This window comes from Mus caroli, chromosome 9, assembly GCF_900094665.2.
Source record: "Mus caroli chromosome 9, CAROLI_EIJ_v1.1, whole genome shotgun sequence".
NCBI lineage: Eukaryota > Metazoa > Chordata > Mammalia > Rodentia > Muridae > Mus > Mus caroli.
Window position 1 is genome coordinate 95012615 of NC_034578.1, and position 23070 is coordinate 95035684.

The 23070-nt window shown below is 47.5% G+C and overlaps 2 protein-coding genes across 5 annotated transcripts in view; one reads left to right on the plus strand and one right to left on the minus strand.

Moving 5' to 3' along the window:
• Nme9 (NME/NM23 family member 9) overlaps positions 1-10005 on the plus strand; it is a 44823-nt gene extending 34818 nt beyond the window's left edge. Inside the window, exons 7-12 of the mRNA XM_021171193.2 lie at positions 804-879; positions 3658-3740; positions 4131-4223; positions 5102-5256; positions 6318-6454; positions 9752-10005. Of these exons, the coding sequence (XP_021026852.2) occupies positions 804-879; positions 3658-3740; positions 4131-4223; positions 5102-5256; positions 6318-6454; positions 9752-9813 (606 nt within the window). The 3' untranslated portion in view covers positions 9814-10005. The remainder of the gene's footprint in view (positions 1-803; positions 880-3657; positions 3741-4130; positions 4224-5101; positions 5257-6317; positions 6455-9751) is intronic.
• A 2519-nt stretch (positions 10006-12524) lies between these two features.
• Positions 12525-23070, minus strand: part of Armc8 (armadillo repeat containing 8) — an 89563-nt gene continuing 79017 nt past the window's right edge. For all 4 annotated transcript variants that reach the window (XM_021171189.2, XM_029481164.1, XM_021171191.2 and 1 more), the window contains 4 exons: positions 22548-22643; positions 18227-18299; positions 17328-17421; positions 12525-14928 (listed from right to left, as the gene is read on the minus strand). In XM_021171189.2, the coding sequence (XP_021026848.1) occupies positions 14895-14928; positions 17328-17421; positions 18227-18299; positions 22548-22643 (297 nt within the window). In that variant the 3' untranslated portion in view covers positions 12525-14894. The remainder of the gene's footprint in view (positions 14929-17327; positions 17422-18226; positions 18300-22547; positions 22644-23070) is intronic.

Genomic DNA, 23070 nt, shown 5'->3' on the forward strand with positions numbered 1-23070 from the left:
TATGGGGGACTTTTGGGATAGCATTGGAAATGTAATTGAGGAAAATATGTAATAAAAAAAACAGTGAAAAAAAAATATCAGAAAAAAAAATCCATACCTCAAAGGTACGTGGATGTATTTCCGGGCACTTCGTGCATCTGCCGAACATCCAGCACCCTGGCCTTGGCTGTTCACTGTCCACGCTTTCATACGAAGTTCCAAAGAGCACAGCCCCTTTTCTAGAACATATAGAATCCGGTCATACTTCCATGTTCTTAAGGATACTCTCCGTATTTCCCGAAGAAGGAAAGCCATAGGCTCACACTGCCAAGGAAGAGGGTCTGTCCCTTGATTTCTCTGTACTGGGTGGCTCATCGCTTCAATGATCTACCATCTTCATCTGAAGGCTGCTAGGCTACTGGCTTCCAGGCAGCTAGGATGAGGGTCTTAAAGCCCACACACACAGTGCCGCACCTACTCCAACAGGGCTACATCTTCTAATAGAGCCACACCCTGGGCCCAGCATATACAAACCATCACACCAACTGTCCATTCTTTATCATCCCTTAGTCTCTACCTGCCTCTGGTTAAGAGGCAGACTCTAAAGCTCAAGACCAGCAAGGATCTCCTCCTTCTCCCCACCCCCGCCAGTACTAAAAGAGCCCTTGTTGCCCAAACTCTGATCCCCTGTCCTCATCCTCAAGGCTCACTGCGCTCAGCATTTTGAACCTCTGTATTCTGATGCTGTTTTCTGAAGATGCCAAAAGTCTTCACAGTGACTTGTGTCAGCTGAGTCCTCTCTCTCCGTGACTGGTTTGTCCTAGGCTACCGATGAGGAACTTCTGGGTGCACTCAAGTGGCCTCCCCACAGAAAAGACGGTGGCGAAGATGGGGACATAGGTGAGTGCAGACCTGATGAACAAGGTGGATTCTGACGTGATGTTCATTTTTAGCAAGCAGGTCGCCAGGCTATTGTGCCATCTTGGTTCTGGGAAGCTAGCCATGAGCATTTTGTCTTCAATCACTGGGCTTCAAGCAAATGGTATCAGACCTCCCATTGTCCATTGGTGGCCAAACATGGGTACATTTGACAGTTGTCTGATGAGACTCAAATATGATTTTTGTGGCAGTCACTGGACATCAGGAAATGATCCTTCTAGAAATAATAATGGAGAAGAGGAGCAAGGAATTCCTGCCTGAGCTGGAGAGTTCAAGTTTCCCTTACTATCTCCTTCTAAAACACCAGACGCCCTCACTACCTCTATTCACAGCCCCACCCCCTCTCTCCCTCTTTCTCTAGCTGCTATCAGCCATAAGTCTCATAGGCCCTGTGCCATGTCCTTTCCTGAACCTTCCTATGAGAAGTCCGCAGTCAAGTCTCTTTGACCCAGAACACCACATGAAACCCTTTCTCTACCTCAGCCTCTTCTGCTTCTTAGCTAAGATTTGTGAACTTTGTCCATGTCTTGGGCCGCCCCTCACCTCCATTCCTGCTGACCTGCTGTGGCCTGGCCCTGAACCCATTGCTCCTCAATGGGTGCTCCTGAGAGGCCCTCCCTGCTGCCAAAGTCCACAGTCTCCTTTTTTGTTTGTTTGTTTTTTTTAAGATTTATTTATTTATTTATTTATTTATTTATTTATTTATTTATTTTATGTATGTGAGTGCACTGTTGCTCTCTCCAGACACACCAGAATAGGGCATAGAATCCCATTTTAGATGGTTGTGAGCCATCATGTGGTTTCTGGGAATTGAACTCAGGACCTCTGAAAGAGCAGTCAGTGCTCTTAACCACTGGGTCAGCTCTCCAGCATCAACCACAGTCTCTTGAATCAGAAACAGTTGCTATTCATTGTACCCATGTGCCTTTCTTCTCAATACCCCCTTAGCCCCGTGTGTGTGTGTGTGTGTGTGTGTGTGAGTGTGTATGCATGTATTGGGAGATGGAACCTAGGCCCTCATACTTGCTAGGCCAGTGTCTCAACTTCTGAGCTACAGCTCAAGCCCCCTCTGTCTGGCTTCTGAGATAACATCTTTCTCTTTCTCTGGTCTCTTTTCCTGGGTTTCCCCCTTTGAGCTGAGGCTGGGGGATGAGGCCCACAAGGGCCTCGTCTCTTCTTCCTCTACCCTTTAGGTGATCTCATGAGAACCACTTCAACACAGAGTCAGTCGTAGGAGTGCCTTAACATTAAGTGTCCCCAGCCTATCAGAAATGGTGGCCATAGAAAAATGAACAGGCTGTTGCTTAGGGTGACATACACTGTGCAAGTCAGCTTTCTGTCGCCATTCAAGACACTTGGGATAATCATCTTATAATGGCAAGATGTTTTCTTTGCTCTGAGTTCTGGGGGCTTCTGCTCAAGACCAGTTGGTTCAGATGCTTTAGGGCCCGTGATAAAGGCTCTAGGCAGGGACATACAATGGAGCAGGGATCTCACAGCCAGGAAGCAAAGGAGCAAGAGTGCCACAACCTGCCTGTCAGCCACCTCCCAACAGGGCCACAGGCTGGGGACCGAGGGTCCCTAGGCAACACTTGTCTAATGGATAGCATACACCTGTTTAGTGCAGGGTTTACAGATAGTCCCAGTAGAAACCTTCCTTAGCTACAGATGGTTTTGTTTCATTGTGGTGGGACAGATAGAAAGGTTGAGAAACAGAAAATAGGTGGTGGGAAATGTTGATTCTGTAGAAGATGCCGGTAAATTACCAAGGGCAAGTTCATGTCAATAGGAACCCAACAGAGATGGGCTCCTGGACCACACAAATTGTTGCCTACAGAATTCCTATAGCTCGGACCTAGGTGGCCCCGGGTCACCAAGGCTGACCCCAAGCGATGTCAAAACTAAAGCTAAAACTGAAACAAAACAACAACAACAACAACAAAAGGCTCATGCTGTTCTGGCTGACCTCCTCTCAGGAAACCTGAAGAGGGACAGAGGGGTTTGAAGCTGGAATCTAGTAGCCCAGAAGTACAAAGTTCAGATGCAGGGCTCGGGGCAACCTTTTCTGTCACACACAAGAAAGGCAAAAAATTGGAAGGGGCCTGGAGAGTGGCTCAGCGGTTAGGAACACTGGCTGCTCTTCCAGAGGACTCGGTTTCTTCTCGGGCACTCATGTGGCAGCTCACGTCTGTAACTTCAGTCACAGGGAACTCAATGCCTTCTTGGGCTTCCGTGGGTACTGTATGGCCATGGTACACAGGCATACAGGTAGGAAAAAATATCCATATCTATAAATTTGGCAGAAGCAAAGGAGTCAGGAGAACAAGAAGAAAGCCAGACAGGCAGCAGTTAAAGCCGAGAGCCACAAGAAGGGGACAGGAAAGCCTGAGGGTGGCTGGCCCTTGTGTCCTCTGCCCCTGTGCCCCTTGCTCACCCATCTCCAGGCAGCTCGTTCAGCCATTCCAAGTTTGCTTCTGAACAGTCTTTTGGAAATGTCCACCCCCGTGTGTCCCCAGACCAGAGTTCAGAGAGTCAGACTCTGCCCATCCAAGTCAGGCTGGCTGTGGTCTGGTGCCAGGTTGGTGCCATTCCCTACAGTCTGAGTCTATGGAGACCTGGAGCCCAAGCCTGTCCCTGGTACTTGCTGCAATGGAGCAATGTTTCAGCTGGTACTGAAACAACACTGTCCCTGCCAATGGCTTCCCAGCCATCTGACAGCACTCCCCTGGTTAATTTCAGGGTCATCAGGAAAGACCTGTACATTGGGCATCATTAAGCCAGATGCAGTGGCCCATGGGAAGGCTGAGGAAATCATCATGAAGGTGGGAGGCACATGACATACCTTGTGTAACTGTTCTCAGGTCCCCTGCGGTAGATGCACAGGGATGGGGGCAGCAGGCTCTGGGATGCATCGAGGGAAGAAGACTTCTGATGAGTTCTAACTCAGATTCTGTTCAAGGTTACAACACTGTTAGATCTGAGGGGGGGGGCTGCTGAGGGTGCTAAGGACCTGCATTGCTTTTCTCTTTCCATTAAGATCACTGCAAGTGTGGCCTTGAGTTACATCTAAGGAATGCACACTTATATGTATATGTATGTGTGCATGTATATATATATATATATATATATATATATATATATATGTATATGTATATGTATATGTGTGTGTGTGTGTGTGTATATATATAATGTATATTACATATATTCTGCAGATCCAGGAAGCAGGATTTGACATACTATTAAAGGAAGAGAGAACCCTGACAGAGGCAGAAATGCAAGCTTTCTATCAACACAGAGCCAGAGAGGTCAGCTCATCTGCTTCTATTGGTCCATCTCATCCTCTCTCCTCCTCCGACACTCTGGTGATAGGTTGATAGCCTCTCAGGGGAATAAACATGAAGAACAAGAACATGAACGGCAGGTGGGTGGGTAATGGATTTGCAGCTCAGAATACGATCGGAGCCTGTACCGCTCAAGTACCGTGGCTGCAAGGAAACTATTTTAACAGTCAGCAACAGAATAAAGCTGTTTATTAGAAGGATGCTCCGTAACTCCCAGAGCCAATGACAGAGAATGAAAAGGTTAACAAGGATGCTTGGTGAAAAGGGGGACCAAGGGAAGTCTAGGGCCCACAGACGCCAAAGCCTTAGGCAAACCGCTCAAGACGTCGCTGCCTGCCACTTAATCTTGCTTTTTCTGCTTGCGTCTGCTTATGATTTGCGGGCCTGGGGAGTATGGCTGACGGCTCTTAGGTCACAGCCCCATTTCCTAGGTCAGAGGTGTGATAGTCGCTAAGCATCACGGTTGTGAAATGAGGAACAAGGGAAATGAAGGAGGGGATCTTCCTCAGAGGAGCACTGATATTGAAGGAGAAGGAAGGACCGTCTACACTGTACCCTTGGAGACCCAACACCCATGTATTACATATCCAAACACTATTCTTTTAGCATGCCACTACCCAACCTAACTCATGTTCCACCACGGTTCACCTTCCTGGGGTCCTGGGGTGTGACTGGTCATCATCAACAGCAGGCAGAGGTGGCCAGGTCACAGCTGAGTGTGACCTGCTCACAAGGCTGCTTACTAACTCTCCCTTCCAGCACGTGGGTAGTCTGGTTGCGCTGGCCTGCTTCCGGTCTCAGTAGTTCCCGCCCCAGGTCACTGTTTCCTTCCCTGTGCCTAGGAGGCATTTGAGAGGCTAGTACATCACATGTGCAGCGGACCCAGCCACCTCCTGATCCTCACCAAGACCGAGGGCACCGAGGATGTAGTCACCGCTTGGCGAACCTTCCTGGGACCTTGTGACCCTAATGTGGCCAGGAGGGAACATCCGGAAAGGTGACAACAGCTGTAGTCCTTTCAGCCAGCTCAAGCTTCATTTGGTGTTTGGTTCAGAATCGTGGGTGATGCTGCCAGCTCTGGTAGCCAGGGGGCGCCTTTCTATATATCTGGGAAGTTTTTGACATCTTCTTACTCTGTCTGAGTTTCTGAGACTCCCCAACATGGGATCCTCCCCCCACCCCGACCCTCACGGATTTCTAAAGGCTGCTGCTGAGTTTGGCTCAGTCACAGATCTCAGGGTCCTTCCAAGTCAAAGGCAGCAGTACCGCCTGCCCTGTGGACTTCAGCTACCACAGCCAGTGCTATCTGGAGTCAGCTTCCCGCTCAGCACATCTATCTACCTAGACCTGCTGAGCCTGCTCTATGACCCAGTGAGCAGCTAGCCTGGAGTCCACTGTACCAAATCCACGGGCCTTGGCTTTTGAACCTGACCAAGAGCCATGGTCAGACAACAGGAAAGAACTTAGCAAAAAAACAAAACAAAACAAAAAAACAAAAAACAAGCAAAAAAAACAGAAAACAAACAAACAAACAAACCTTAAAGTACTTTGCAGTCCTAAGGGACAAGAGCGTCTAACTGAAGCAACTGGGCTAAGCAAAGCGGCAGATGGCTCAGACCTTAGGTTACCAGCTAATGGGTCAAGTCCCTCCTCCATTTCTGTTCAGTTCAGTTCACTTCCCTAGGCTATGAAGTGGGACTATTCACCACCCTCAGGCAGCACAGAGGCATTTAGAGCGGTGCTCAGCACATAGGTCCTACCGAGCTAGACCAGGGTTAGGGGTCTTACCAAGATCAGTCATATTGCTGCATGAGATACAAAGTGCTAGAGCTCAGCTGTGACCCAACAACAGTGGGAGCTGTAGTCTCTGTCTGGGCAGAAACGTTGCCAGACCCTGTGTTTAACACCCCTGGGCAGCAGGTGCTGGCACGGCTGATAATCTCCAGTTCTCTACAAAGAGCAAAGCAGTCTGGCAGCTGGTGATCCTGCTGCCAGAGAGCAAAGCATTTCACTTCAAGTGAAACAATTGTTTCTTTTACACTGTACCAACGCTCCCAGTCTCCGGGCTCAGTACGGCACAGAAATGCCTTTTAATGCTGTGCATGGAAGCCGGGACAGAGAGGACGCCGACAGAGAGCTGGCGCTGCTCTTCCCCAGTTTCAAGTTCTCAGATAAAGACAAGGAAGCTCCACCGGGTGAGTTGATAGTGGCTTTATGACTGTATGTGTGTGAAACTGACAACTTATCTCCCAACTAGCCAATGAAGTCCTGTTCTGAACACAGGTCACCATGTAACTGGCATCACCATTAAGCCATTTGGTGCATTCTTGAAGCAGAAGGGTTGCTTTTGAAGACCAACTGGGCTTTTTTTTTTTTTTTTTCCTTTTTTTTTTCTGCTTATGGTGGAGTCCTAGTTCCACCCGTGAGACACTTTACCTTTCTTTCTGCCAACCATAGGGGAAAGTCCTATGACTCTAAACAAATCCAAAGTTTATTTTTATAGGTTTGCACATCCACCCTTTGCAGACTGATCTCATCTCCCACCCACCCTCCCTTCCCCACAAATATCCCTCCAGTGTTCCTATCTGTTCATTTTGTTGTGCGATCCACCAAGATTAACCAGGGCCATCCATGTGATCATGGGTTTGAAGCTATCTGTTAGTGAATGACTGGAGGACTCAGAGAGCACACCACACCAAAGACAGTGATTCCCTCTCTCAAGGGATCTACCAACGGTCAAGGGTTTAGAGGTAAGAGGCTGAATGAAGCTCATGACGCTGACCTAGTGTGGGCCCAGTGCAGGTAACATGATGTGAGCTAATGTTACAGCAGTTTTATGAGTCTGGGGCATAGTACCTTCTGGCCCTCTCTTGCAAAACATTCCCAGAGCCTTAGAGGGGGTGGTATATGACTTACTTAGGGCTGGGCCCACTCCTGTCACTCATGTTCTCCATCCTCGGCAGCCATGAATCTTTGTATTCACTGCTGTCAGGAGGTTTCTGATTCAGGCTGAGTAGTGACACCTCTGTCTATTGATCTCGGCTCTGGTACTCAGAAGGCTAAAGTTACTAATAATTCAGTTTAGGTAACCATGAGAATACTCCTCCCCAGACTTGGGTGGTTGGCTAGGCCACCAGGCACTGGTCCTATCCTTGGAGAGGGGCTAGAATCCATGCAGACGGCACTTGGTCATTCTATCAACCTTCAAGCTGCTGCTGTGTACCTTGTTCTTCAAATGGCTTCTTAGTACTTGATAAAGTTAATCCTCTGCCCATCCCCTATCCTCATCTCTCCAATCTCAAGGCCTCCTTCCCTGCCTAAACCTTTCTACCCATACTGCCCCCTTCTTTTTAATTATGTTCTACTATATGCCTTGCCTTAAGGCAGTCCTTACCTCACATCACCTTACTTCACTTGCACAGTCCACATGCCTCAAACCGTACCAAACAGTTAACACTATGGTCCTCGTATGAGATCATAAGGCATTTGTCCATTTGGGCCTGGATTACCTTACTTAAAATAACTTTCTCCAATCCCATCCATTTCCCTGCACATTTCAGTTTTCTTTAGAGCTGAGCAGTAGTCCACCGTGTATGTACAAACCCTGATCACTCATTAGTTTCTTCCATTTCTTAGCCACTGTGAATAGGGCGGTAATGAACAAGTGCTGTTATCCCTGTCACAGAAACTAGAGTCCTTTGGGTCCATGCCCAGGAGTGGTACTTGTTTTTGAGACTCCTCCAGCCTGACTTCCAGAGTGGCTGCAGTGGTTCACATTGCAGTGGACAAAGGTTCCCCTCCCCCACGCCAGCTGCCATTTTGTTACTAGTTGTCATTAGTGTTCTCGAAAGCCATTCTGTTGGCCTGAGATGAAATCTTAAAGTGGTTTTAATCTGCATTTCTTTAATGGCTAAAGTGAAATTTTAGTAACTTTCTGAGGCTTATTTCAAGCCAGGTGGTCCTCTCTTGTTCCTGTGTCCTCCCCGCTTCCCTGGCTTGCTGAGACACCAGACTTCATAGAAGGGCCCTTCTGGAACCTGCTGTGACCTCCTGTCCCTCAGCCCATGTTAAAGTGGGCTAGGAATGCGCTCTCTCTCTCTCTCTCTCTCTCTCTCCCTCTCTCCCCCTCCCTCCCTCCCTCCATGGGAAACATTCACAGTGCTTGGGCAAGATGGGCCAGGCTATCACTTTCTCCTAATATGGGTGAGAAACCAGAGTCCAAGGTGCACAGAACATTGATTCTATAACCAGTGCAAGAACTGGGTCTGTCTGGCTGCAGTGAGCAGGAAATGAACAGTCTAGGAAAAGCCCAAGGATGTGGAGGTTAGTTTCTTAAGAGGAGGGAAGTCGGGTGGTGGCAGTGGCAGTGGCCTAGGTAGAGCCTTTAATACCAGCACTTGGGATGCAGAGGTACATGGATCTCTGAGTTCAAGGCCAGCTTGGTCTATGGAGTGAGTTCTAGGATGGCCAGGCTACACAGAAAAACCATCTCAAAAAAACAAAAACAAACAAACAAAACAAAACAAAAAAAAGAGGAGGCTGCAACACAGCTCTAAAGCACTTATTGCCTGTTTGGATTTTAACCTACATATTTGCCTAAATGTTGGCTGTGCTTAGGGTACCAAGATCTAAACCTCAGCATGTTAGAATGGGCAGTGTGGGGGTTGAGGACCTCGCTGAGCGCACCAGTTCAGGGAGTCAGTAAGCCCTGGGGAGTATGGCTCTGTGAGGGACCAGAGACCCAAGTTCACACAGCCAAGCACATGTGTCCTTTGGTCCTCTCACTTTGGTGGACACCCCTGCCAGGCCAGCTTTTTTCAGAGCCCATGATACATCTTTGTCCATTCCAGGCCATGGCTGGAGGCACAAAGATATAAATCTGGGCCAGCCTAGGATAGGTGAAAGTGAACTGGCTGCAAACAGCCAACTAGGGCTCCTGGGGAGTACTGGGGATCTGCCCCTCTGGTCTCAGCTGATAGAGCGATGGGGATGGTTCTAGAAGGGACTGAGTCCAGATTCCAGGTGGCTTCTGTGAAGCAGCCTCACTAGCAGGAGGACGCACCATCACTTACTCAGCACCCCTGAGCCCCCACGCCCACCCCTATCCCCACCCCGGGCTCTGGAGACAGATCTTGGTCCCAATGTTCATCAGCTAAACAGCCTCTGGAATGTAACTTACCTTTGCTGAGACCATTTCTTCATGTGTAAAATGGAGACAATGACATGACCATTAAAACCCCAAACTAATAATTCCAAACCACCATCTTCCTCGCAGTTGTGAAGATGAAAAAAGGTCTAATTGTTCATTCTTACAACCCTGCCATCATCCCTCCTAACACGCCCATTAGGAATCCCCTGGCCATCTCACCTGCCAACAAGTTCCAGCTTTGTCCTCTGGTTGGTTGGGTGGGTGGGGTTTTTTGGGGGGTGGGGGTGGTGAGGTGGTAGCCTGGCTGTTTAGGGAGTGTTATAGAACAATGTTACCCTGCCAGGTGCTGAGGCTCAAACTATGGTGGGCCCCGTGGAGGACCCTTGCGTATCTGAGCGTATCTGAGGACTGGAATGTCGTGTTGTCTTCTGCCAGAATCAAGGTCACAAGGCCACCAGAGGAGCCCTCAGTACACTCCTGTCTGCACAGAAGGACCTGCAGAGATGATTCTAGAGCGCCAATATGTGCTTGGTTTAGCCCTATTGTGTGGACAATGAAAATAACTGTCCATACTTCTCTGCCTTATTAAACAGTCTATAGAACACACCCAACTCTCTAGTCACAGCATTCTGCTGAGGCATGGTAACCTCAGAAGACACTGGGTCTCTTCAACAATAAAGCTTTGATCCTAGTGTGGTACCTTAAAAAACATTTATTGTGGTGTGCGCGTGTGTGCGCATGCATGCGCATGTGTACATGCACATGCCCAACTTAAGGAGTTCCCCCACACGGAGTCTGGGGATCTAAAGGTTATCAGGTGCGGCAGCAGGCCATCTCAGCAGCCTCAACTCAGTGACTTGAGGATCGGAAATTAGCTTGATAGTTATGACACTGCCAAACAGGCATGAACTGGCTTTGGTGCTGCCCAATACCTTCAGGTAGCAAGGGCAGCCCCTAAGGGTGGAGTTCACCAGACATGGGGCACACACGTGTCTCATGAATACTTGACCATTTCTTTGGCTTCCGAGTAGGCTGAAGCCCAGTTTTAAGACCTGATCTTGTACTCCCATGGGGGCCAGGCAGCCTTCAGTTTTCACTGAGTTGCTGGCTCTGCTGCCCTTCTTCTGAGCGATGTAAGGTTTCAGTACAAAGGAATTTAGGACCCCATGATGTTACCACACATGCATGGCAATCCATGACCACCTTGTTCCTGCACTATCTGAGCTGGCCAAGTCCAGGTACACTTCACAAAGGCAAGGCTGTGCTCTTCCACACCATGAGGAAAATGCCAGCACTCTCTTGCTGGTCTTCTCTAGACGAGTTCACTCCTGTGGTTGCAGGTTCTGCCAGCTCGTCACCGAGGGCATTATTGTTCTGTCTACGAAATCTAAGAACTCAACCGAGCACCATGTTGGTTCTGAAAAGGATGGGCCAGGCTTTCGTGAAAGAGGCACGGAACATGGTGTAAAGTTCCATGATCTAGGCCACCTCTGCTATGTACCCCCATGATCTTCCTCAGGCTCTGTCCCAGGCTCCCTCAGGACATTGTGTGCTCTGCTCTTCTGAACTCCAGGCACTGTGGGGCCATCCCCTTTCTGCGCATGGGCTTGAGAGGCCTACCATGTTATGGCAGCCACACAACAGGCATCAGTGCAGCTCCAAGTGCAACTACCTGTCGGAGGGCGTGCACCCACCTGGCAGCCACCGAATCTCACCAAAGTCAGGGTGCCGGGGGGCTTACATCTGGCAAGAGGAAAGCTGGAACAGTCAAGGCCTTTAAAAGCAGGGGAGAGAAGGAAGAGTGGGTGGGGGTGGGCCTAAGGGTGAGAGGTTTGCATTAGTGGCCTGAGCCCCTCTCAGAGGCGACTGCACAGGGTAGTCATGGTGACACACTCCTTTACTGCTTTGGCCCTGAGGATGTTGTGGGCTCAGTCTTGAGTTGTTTAGAAGAATCCATAAGATCCACGGCTTAAGAATGGAGTTTGGGAAGGGGTTCCAGTGAGTGGCTGTGAAGGTCGGGCCACTCTCTGGGGACAGCACTCTTGGTAGGGACCCTTCCTTGGCTTGGCACCCCTAACAGAGATCAGCTGAAGGCAGCTTCTGGAATGGACTTTTAGAACTCTCATTTCCTCTGTTCAAGTGCCTGAAGGGAGGTGGCAATGGGGTGGCTCCACTCTAAGGGCTGGCTGTGGCCTGCCTGCCAGGAGAACCCCACTACCGTGGAACACCAAAGCCTGATCCCGGAGCTGCAGACAGTTGGTGGCTCTGCCATCTACACCATGGCCCGTACAGTCCCCTCAGCTCTCCTTGAGGTGGGGACCTGAGGAAAAACTTGACTTGGGAGAAATGAATGAGCCTCTGTTCAGAGATCAGGGATTGCCAGGGGCAGGGCGAGGCAGCAGACCTACCCCAGTTAGCAGGTGTTGGGACTGCTTCAGCTGGGTTTCTCCAGAGACCTGGAGCGACAGTGTCCCCTTCCGTGGGCCTTGCACATTCTCTCTAGGAACTTAGGAAAAAGGGGGCAACCTGGTCATCCCCCTACAATCACTTTGAGTACCCCAGAGTTTCATGCCCCTCAAATTCTCTTCCCTTAACACCCACCTCATTGTCCTCCTCCTCTGTCCTCATGCTCTGGGGCAGGTGCCCCTGGCTTTCTGTTTCCAGTGAGACCTTGAACTGGGGGCTGTGGTTAAGGGTTAGATCCAGAAGACAGCACAGTAAGGAAGTATGGAACACCTGTGTGTCCCTGCAGAAGGATAGCAGTTGGTCACTGGTCAAACTCAGTCTGACTTAGCAGGTGGTAGCAATGGTGATGAGAGGGGTGGGTGAAGGGGAAGGAACAGCATAGCAGATCAGGGGTGGGGTAGGTCTTGGTGGCTGGGAACGGGCACCTACAGAGCCTGCAGGCCCTTCCAGGGGTCAGAGAGAGGAGCCCTCAGATCAATGCAGGTGCCTCTGAGAGCCATCACTGATTTGAGGTATTGGCCTTCATTCTGCAATGCAAAACCACCTCAGAGCTCTTCATTTACCACAAAGCACAGCCTCTCAGAGCTGGTCCACATTCTCTTCTGCCATTTCCTAACGTTCCAGTCACTTGGAAAACAGACTCCTTTAAAGAAGTTGCCATGACTTTTCCTGGCTTTTATTAGCACGTGTTAAAATCATATTATCCAAACACTACCAGAAGAACATGTATTGTTCTGAATAAAGTGCTTAAGAAAAAAAAATGCAACTTATTAAATTTGACATTCTCTTCTAGTTTATAAATTTTGGGTTACAATCAGGGCACAAAAGGAGAACAGAATGCAGTATTAGGGCCAGAAGATTCGTTAAGAACTTGGGTGTAGACATAAGACCACGCCCCCACTCTCCCCACTTCCTTGCTGACCAAACACTGCACCTGCATAAAGCAGCACACAGCTTTGTTTTAATAAATACATTTCCCTTCATTCAAATCAGAAAAGTTAATTAGAGTAAAGCACTTTTTATGTGACCATTGCCTATACCCACAGGCAAGATTTATCCACAGAGTTCAAAGGGTCTTCAGCCCTCTCATGCTATTTTGGGTTCACGATTGTCTCAGCAACATGTTATTGGTTTCTTTACAGTTACTGGTACTTTCTAAAACCAATGCTGTAGCGTCTTGTTACAAAACGCTATCGGAGGGTGCAGTCCCAACACCAGCGGCGGCAATAAGTGGCCCGGGGAAGGCTTCATTCCCAGGTTTTCTCACATTAGCACTCTGACATCTGTACAAAACCCAAGTTCTGTTGTGACAGCTTTTAAAGTCAGTGATGTTCTGGAAAAAACAACTTGGAAATCTCTGTGTTTGTATCTTGGGTGGCCATATGGAGAACAGGAAGCATTGCATTAAATACAACATTTTAAAAACATTCATTTGCAATCAACCATACTTAAATCTTCCAAGGAAGGCGAAGGCTGGTGACAGACCAGCTCTCAGGTGAGCAGCCCTGTCAGGTGTGGCTGGTGGGAGGCAGGGTGTGGGCCCCAGCAGCAGCAGACACCGCACACACAGCCTGCTGTGCCGCTGACCTGGTGATCACAGGAAGGCAGGCTGTTTGTTCCTATCTCTGTTGAGTTCGATTTGAAGGGACCGGAAGTTGAAGCAGACTCTACCCCCCACCCCATGCATTTTCAGTCAGCATGGGGAGATTCTCCTCCCTTTTCTCAACATGAAGTATTTTAGCTCCATCCAGGAAAAGACTTCCTACTTCATTCCGGATGAGCACAGCACCCAGCTGTCCCCAGCTACTGCATGGCCTTTGCTGGGGCACTTAAGCAGCTGCCTCTTTCTAGGACATGTTTGCAGAACAAGCTAGTCTCCCAGCAGCAAACGCTGCCACGGGAAGCACCCGGTGATCTGGCTTGTTTCCAGGCAACCTGCTCTCCAGGTTTGCTCTGAGACCCTGCCAGATACTGCCACACTAATGACAGGACATTAGGGATGCTGGGAAGCTTTCAGCTCCCAGTCCTGTCAAAGCCAGCCCACCTGGTCCTCGCTAGGCTTCCACTATCAGCCTCCCTTTGACATTTCAAAGCCTACAGTGACTGTCCCTCACTTTGCTCTATTCCACCATCCTTCTGATTTGGAAGCCTGAGAACTTACTGAATTAGGCTAGGAAAAAACAAAAAATAAAACAAAACCCAAAGGCTTTGTACCTGCTAATATTGATGGCAGTAAGATGCTAGCTTACCATCTGCACAGCACCATGTACAGTGCCTGTTATTCAGGCAGACTGTAGCCAACTTTTTCTTTGTCTTTTTTGTCTTTTTTTGTTTGTTTTTATAAAGAAAATCTATGTAAGTTGAGGTTCAGAAATGCATATATTTTTTTTTACTTACAAATATTCATCTGACCAAAATTCAACATAACTTTTATGGAACACTAAACAATTGTTTTGCTTTTAAAATAACATTTCATTCAAACTGTATATAATTCAGTAAATTTTTTTTTATACAGCAAGCAATGCTTAAACCCTGGAAAATCTGTAGAAAAGAGATTTTCACACAAAATAAGAAAAGAAAAATCTGAGGTATCCCTCACCCACACGGTCATTCATCCTGACTCCCGTGCGTGTGCACACGTGCGCACACGCAAACACACACACGAAAACACACACACACACACACACACACACACACACACAAATCATTCTTGCTCACAAAGTGGCTGCAGCATAGGCAAAAAATTGTAGGTCCAAAGGAAATGACTGATTGTTCTAATAAAGAGTCCAGGTAGCTCAGAAAACAAAACAAAACACAACACAACAGTCCTCTGAGGAAATCACTACCTCAAAAAAATGTTCTCAAGATGAATCCGAGATCTAAGCTTACTAAACTGCTTCGCAAAATAGCTCCCTGCAGTCCAAGGTGACGTGTGCAAATAGAAGGAGTCAAATGAGGCTAGCTCCTGTACTTCCTTATACAAAGGTGTGGGGTGCTCGCAGGTGCACAGGGCTCTCCTGTCATGCCAGGTACTGCTGCAGCGCCGTCTTTGCCCTGAAATCACAAAGTTCCTGTTAGCCACCACCTCACAACTGCAACTGCGGGAGAAACCCTTGCAGCTAGTGGGAGATGGGAGGGAGCTGGCCTAAGCCCAGCTGAGCACCTACCTTATGGGGCAGAGACCTATGGTGACCAGGCATTTTTCTCCTTGGGTTTCTCTTGGACAGCTCTTCTAACTCTCGAGTCTACTGTTGCTTGGCTACATTCCACACTCCCTGGCATATGCTAACAGTCTGCAGCTGAGATGGGTATGGAATCCTGCCGTATTCTTAACTGCCATGAGGATGTTATGTAGTAATGCACAGGGCTAAGGGAAGACACTGGGAGGCTGACACAAGCAAAAGTATTGAGGGAAATGAAAAGGGGCCAAGCAGCCTCCCGGTTCAAATGCCTCAGAACTATGAAGGAAGACTACAGTTTGGCAAACTATAAAGATACAACCATGAAGTTAGGAAGTCCAGTTTTAGAAATGGTCTCTGCCTAGCTTACAGAAAGGAAAGGCTAAACCTGCTATTAGTAATGAAAGTGGTTCTAAGGGGACAAGGCCAATGATAAGTCACACTCAATTACAGCTGCCAAAGGTATAGTCTTAGAGTTTTTTGTTTGTTTTTCTGTGTGTTTGACACAGAGGCTCACTCTCTCGAATCTATGATGTCCTCAAACACATTTCATAGTCTGTTTGGCCTTGAACTTGCAACGACCCTCCTACTCCCCAGTGCTGGGATTACATGTTAATCTATAGTCTTTAAAGGAGAGGCCAGGAATTGCCTTGCTTAGTTGACAGACTATTGTGCCTTGTCATTATGCACACAGGGAACATTTTAGTCAAAATTCTGTGTTAGTCTTTAAAATTATCAATTGAGCTCTTATGATAGCACTAGAAAGGTAGAGGTAGGAGAGAGATCATGAGTTCCAGGCCAGCCTGGGCTACAGGGTGAAACTCTATCCTCCCACGTAAATAACAAGGAACCTGATGCTTCAATTGTTAGATTTTTCTAGATCTAGTAGGCTGCTTGGTTACCAGAGGGCTCCAAGTGCATGCTTATTGTGTTTATACTACCTGCAGTCTAAGGAGTCTTTCAGTCTGATGGTTTTAGAGGAGCAACAGGCTGAGTAGCTTGATTCTTATTTCTTTCTTCCCTGAGGCAGGGTCTTGCCACGTAAGCCAGTTTGCACTGGAGCCCCTGTTGGCCTCAAACTCCTGGTCCTCCTCTCAGCTTCCTGGGTGCTGAGACCACAGGTGAACATCCCCCACCCGTTCCCAGATGGCTGCCTTTTCTTTTAATAGGGGTTTGTGTGCTAAGTACCAAAAACTTATGTGCCATGTAAATTTGGAGAAATAGTACCAGACTGGCTTAAAGTAATACAGGCTAGACCCTAAACCTATTCTGTTCATGTTGATGAGGCCTTTCTTTGTACTCTGGACTCCTTACGGACAATTTTAAGTAGAACTGTTTTCTATTTCCAACAAGTCTGAGCAAAAGTCCAAATTAGCAGCCTGGGTTTCAAAGGTCCCAGCCTGCAGCACATGTCTCGCTGCTATTTGCCTTTGGTCCTAGGCTCATCTGATGGGCACCTGGGGCTACAAATGCCTCAGCCTCCTCTTCTATAACCTATGGGACAATAAGCTTCAGGAGGCAGATGCCCTGCCTGGTCTTTATGCTTTGGAAGTCTAGAAGAGCAAATCACTTGACAACCTGACAACTGGGAGGGAGGGAGGGAGGGAGGGGGAGAGAGAGAGAGAGAGAGAGAGAGAGAGAGAGAGAGAGAGAGAGAGAGAGAGAGTTCTACAGCTACCACAGGAGCAGAGATGATGCTGGCATGGTTGCCTAGGAGACATGGCTTCTTAGAATGGGGAGTTCTGAAGGGAGACTAGCTGCCTCTGGGCATTTCTGTGCTTGCTCTCAGGGCAGCTACATGGCTACATGGCTGCATGGCTGCCTATGCCACTAGCTGTCCCTTCTGCTCTCTTGCTGGAAGGTTTCTCATCTACCATAAATGTTGGGGGTCTTTGTTCTCAGTTCTTAGCATGATTCTCTCATTCTGAGTCTCCTTCAGCTATCGAGATGACAGTAGATAAAGGTGCTTGATGACAAGCATCATGTGAATTTGACCACCATCTCTACATCCACAAGACAGAGGACAAGAACCAAGCCAGCTGTCTTCTGACCTCTACACATGTGGCATGTTGCACATACACCCACCCATTACATACATAAAATAAGTAAATGTTAAAAAAAATCAAATATTGCAGCTGGTTCACAGAGTTAATGAATGAACCACAACAATCTAAGCATTTCAAAAGGCTGGCTGCATGGGTTACTAAAACAGCTCAACCCTTTCACAACAGAATGGAGGGCACCCAAAGCCAGGCCTTTTCTGTGGATACTCACTTGTCACAGAGGTTTGAGTCTGCCGACTGACTCAGTTTGTGTAGAATATCTACAATCCCCATGTCTCGTAATTTATCCTGGCGTTCCTGTGAACCTAAAACATTGACACTACTAGATTACTGGGACCACGATGCAGGACACTGTTCACCTCTAGCTTTAGCAGAATCATTGGTGCCAACCCTCCTGTCCCTACCATCCCCCACATGGCTGGACTCCTTCATGCCTGAACTTGTTCACAGTCTTTCTGGCCTCTCTGCCTCTTGAACCCTCCTTCCTTCAAGTCCACCCAGGATTCTGCTGGTAGTTTTTGCATGGATTGCAGAGTCAAGGTCACATTCTTTGGCATGGCATAAGACCCTGTGTCAGTAGGTTTTGTCACTCTTTAAGGACAAACCAGTCTCTGGCAGGGCCCACTTTTCATATTCTGTGTTTCCCATTCCTTGGTCCTCCCAGCACTTGCTGCCTCTGTGACAGCAATGTGGCATTTCTAATTTCATACTGCTATGCATTATCTTCCAATTAGATGACTAGCCTGGAGCCTGTTTTTGATGTCTTGAGTCGCATGAAACTCTTGGTATTAATCCTGTGGGTTAAATCTGGTTTTGCTTCCTTCTACTTTGTTCTGTAAAGTTCTAAATGCAAAGTACATGAACCTCCCTGGACTTTCTTCCCCACTGAATGGCCTCGTGGCTGATTGGCCTAGTGGCTCATGCATACAACATCCTCTATACCCTAGAGGCCTGGTATAGACAGACTGATTCTCACAGCAAGATAGCTCTGTAATACTGGGAACCAGCTAGTCCGTGTGTGCAAGGTACACTCTAAGGGTACTTCTGCTTTCCCTATGTGAAAATGTTAGTCCAAAATTTTCTTTGCAATAAACCTCACCAATATCTTACCTTCCTCTTCGTTCCATATGAGGTTTGATATACAAAACATGGCAGCAAGCTGCAGTTTGACATGTGAATGACCCTATTGACACAGAAAAGGAATGAAGATCAAACTGGGGTATGTCACTGCACATCATGTTCTTTGTGACATACTACAGGTAATTCCAAGAGCCTATAGTTCTGAACCAGAAGCCACAAACCTGAGGAACTGTAAAGTTAGCATTAAAGAGAGTAAAGGTCAGGCTAACAGCAATAGGGAATGGTAGGAAATCTGGCCAGTAGGAGTGCAGCCCTTGCCAAAAGACAACAAGAGTTAAAAAATCATCCTATGGTCAAACAAAAGGTTCTCGAGGCCATGGGGGTAAGTCTGCACTTTTAACACATGTTCCTTGAACCAAAGGTACCTAAGAGCTCTACACTGTCAGTCAGCCGTGCACTCTCAGGCACCTGACAGCTGTATGCGTTGACTAGCCTACGTTCTTAGTCACTAGCATCAATGAGCTGGGCACCTAACATGCCATTCTTTCAGTCTCTGGCAGATGATGAACTGGACGTGGACTTCATATTAGCTCTTCAGCTACTATCTTGCTCAAGTAGTCCAACAATTCTTCTGGGTTAGGAAATGAAGCTATGGTTAGAAGGCTCATGAATTCCCAGCTTTAAGCACAATCTATAAATAGGTTTACACTCCTGATACTACTTCTGAAAATAGGAATGATAGAATGCTTTTACTTTCTGGAATAGTGAAATTAGTCTTTTTTCTCTATAAGAATATCCCAAAGGACTAGATCAAGTTGCTACCTGACTTATCAAATGTCACAGGTATGACTAAGGAGCCTTATCCTCTAACACACGAGTCTCACTTACTGTCCATGAGCAAATGCATCTCCTGGTTAAGTTGGACAGCTTATCCCTATAGCATGCTTTCTCATAAATGAAAGATGAATCAATAAGCAGTAAGTAACCTTTAGATTACTTCCAGCTTGCCCATTATAAAGGCTTTAAATGAGGGCTGGCAAGATAGCTCAGCAGTTAAGAACATTCACTGTCTTCCAGAGGACCCAGATTTGATTCCAGCACCCACATGGCAGTCAGCTGCCTATAACCCCAGTTCCAGGGGGTCCAATGCCCTCTTCTGACCTGTGTGGGCACCAAGCACACATGTGATACATATACATACACCCAATCACAGATACACATAAAATCAAATAAAGTAATAAATTGAAAACTGAAGCCCTTAAACGATTAACGTATATTCCAAAGAACACCAACTGCATGATATGCTCAAGGGTTTCTGGCAGACTTATCCCTGCAGGCAGGACTGACTACACACATACAGAGATAAGGCAAAGGACTGGGTGTGGCTTCCTCCACCACAAGTTTCTGGGGAGTGACTCTTCTTCTCCCATCAATGATTTTAAAGACATATTTAGTTTGTGCACATAAGCCAAAAGAGAATAAAACCTGTCGTCTGCGCCCAGTGTCAGACTGACTGAGTAAAACGAGCAAATGAGTATTCACTCCTGAGAATGAATCTGTCCTTGTTCATTACCGAGGGAGGCTGGAGGGGAAGGAACCTAACAGGGAAGCACACACGAAGATCTCTCTGAACACGGCAACATTTAAATAGAGGCTTTCAAAAAGCAAGGAGCTAGATGTATGAAAATCACGGGGCTGTGAACTCCAAACAGAAAACTCCTCAGGGGGTCTGATGGGTGCACAGCCTGTAAATAGTCTACTCCCCTGATACTGCTTCTGAAAAGGATGACAGAATGATGGAGCTTGTGGGCCCTCGTAGGCTAGACTAGGGACCGTGGCTTTCACTCTGCATTCAGAGGAAGCCCCTGAAGGATTTACAAGACACAAGGTGTACTGGCTATTTTTGTGTCAACTTGACACAGCTGGAGTTATCACAGAGAAAGGAGCTTCAGTTGAGGAAATGCCTCCATGAGATCCAACTGTAAGGCATTTTCTCAATTAGTGATCAAGGGGGAAAGGCCCCTTGTGGGTGGGACCATCCCTGGGCTGGTAGTCTTGGGTTCTATAAGAGAGTAGGCTGAGCAAGCCAGGGGAGGCAAGCCAGTAAAGAACATCCCTCCATGGCCTCTGTATCAGCTCCTGCTCCCTGACCTGTCTGAGTTCCAGTCCTGACTTCCTTTGGTGATGAACAGCAGCATGGAAGTGTAAGCCGAATAAACCCTTTCCTCCCCAACTTGCTTCTTGGTCATGATGTTTGTGCAGGAATAGAAACCCTGACTAAGACACAAGGTCTGAGCCACAGGTTTAGAGGATCATTTTGGTTGAGGGAACTGGAGTGCAGTTCTGGAGGCCACTGCAGTCAGACAGGCCATGAGACAGGAGTTGCATCGTCATGGACTCCAGTCAGTGCAGTGGCAATAGGAAGATGTAGTAAACAGGTTCAAAACCGGTTTTTGAGAGAGGGTTCATAAGACTTGCTGATAATCTAGACGAATGTGTGGACAGGACAGGAAAAAAAAAAATCAACCCTGCATCTGATTTGAGCACTGGAGTAGATGGCAGAGGAGACATGTCAGCTTAGGAGACATTGACATACAAAACACAAGCCCAACAGGCGGTGGGACAGCAGGAGAAGATGCTGAGTAGGCAGGAGGGTACCAGGTCCAGAGTCCTGAGGGAGTCCAGGGTTCCGATCGATACACCTTTTAAAATAACTTGCAGAGATGGAAAACAAACCACGGCACAGATGAGAGTCTGCTAGGTCCGTGGTTTTCCTCCATCTTAAATGTAAGAATAACTTTAAGAAATCTGTTTAACTTTGTCATACCCCAGATTTGTATTAGACTCCTTCGAGGACAAGGATAAGGCAGGCCGTGAAAGCTCCCTAGGAGGCTCTACTGTGAGGCCAAAGCTGCAAACCAGCAACGCAGGAGAGCAGACCTTCACTGGAACAGGAGCAGCTGAGTGAGGAGGGCAGAGCCAGAGGAAGAAGGGTAGAGCAAGTTTGGAGGCAGGAAAGGAGTGAGAATATGCAGAAGATACTTTGGGGGAGAAGGGCTTGGAATGGCAGTGGGAAACCTGATGGATACCTTGATGACTCAGTGAGCAGAGAAGTCATGTGCACTGGAGATGCTCTACCACTAAGGGAACTTCCAAAAGGCAGAAGACGCTACACGGTAATGAAAGACAAGGGCATTACCAGTTCAAGTTATAGGTTTTTACTCAACAAACACTGAGTAGGTATTTGGGCCAGGCACCGTAAGGATGGTAGATACAGACCTTGCGCAGAGCTGACTCAGTGCTCACTTCTGGGATGGAGACAGTAGATGTACCTAGACAGATCACTAAATTGACTAAACTGCTCTAAAGAGAACAATGTTATAACAGCTCACACAAGAAGGCCCCAGAGATGAAGTACCAGTTCAGCTGGGATCTGAAGGGTGAGGAGTGGGGCAAAGAAGTGTCTCTGGTGGAGAAGTCAGAACAGATAAAAGAGCCGAGGAAGAAAAGAATGTGGTTTCATTTAGGAGCTAGAATGGAGCCATGAAACGGACCAGCGGTACTGTGAGTGGGCCACAAAGTATTTACAAGAATTTGACTCAAAGGAGCTAGGGTGTGGGGATATGTGGATTTTGTCTTCTGTTCTTTTAGTACATTTAAACATTAAAGTGACAAAGTGAAAGGGACCGCAGGGTTAAGCATAAAAGACCAAGGACAAAGTACAACCATATTCAGGGGAGAATGGAGGCACAGCTTACCAGAAAATCAGTGAATGACACAATACAGGGTTTATAAACATGAATCATCCAGCTTGGGTCTGTGCCTTTAGTTATGCTATGAAATGTCTAGCAAAGATAAGGCAGCTTTGCTGGAGGAAGGGCATGGGGAGATGTCCCTCACGGCTAGAATGCTGCTGTGAAAATGGACAAAATGCAGAAAGATGGGGGTATCTGGCATTAGATACAGGTGCTGACCTGGCAGTTTCCCATGACGACAGTGGCAGAGCAGTGGGTGGCAGGCTGGACTTGGAAGTAAGCATGTCAAGCAAGCAAGGAACCAGGAGGCAGAGGGCTCATCACCACAGGGCTGAGAGACCCGAGGGAGACAGGACTGAGGAGAACCAAGAGCTCAAATCTTCAGTAAGAGGGAAGCAGAGGGCAGAAGACCAGGACTGGAGCTGGGTGGGAGTGCTCACAGCGCTGGCGGCCTGTTTCTAGGAGCTGGGCTTGCTTTCTACTTTAGTATACAAACTCTGACTTTGTTATACTCTTCTTTCTGCTGTTTGTTTGAGCAAGGAAGCTACAGACAACCCTTGCCATCTAATTCTGCAGTAAGAGGGACTGAGGCTTACCATGTAATATTTGATTTTCTGCAGGATGTCATCATTGGTCATAATAAGCTCTTTTGCTGTTGTCCCATCTGCAATGTTGGCTAGGATACACAGTGTCTGGAAAAGAACAAAGAGCCAGTGATCAAGAAAGCTCCCTCGAGGCTAGAGGGACGGATGGCTCAGTGGTTAAGAACATGTGCTGCTCTTGTAGAAGACCAAAGTCTGGTTCCCAGGATCCACACGGTGGCTCAGAACAACCCTTACCTCCAGTTCCTGGGGATATGATACCCTCTGTGACCTCTGTGGGCATCAGGTACACACATAGCATGTATATACATACACATTCAGGCAAAACACTCATACACATAAAATAAAATTTAAAAAGAAGTTCCCAGATGATGGAAAATTGCTCATCGGAAAGCACAGAGCTTTTCCTGAGTTCTATCAATGCCCTGATTCTCACCTCCTGTCATTTAGGCCAAACAAAGTAACCACATCCAAGAAAAGTTTATCTTATGCAAACAAGAACTCAAACACTTGAGTG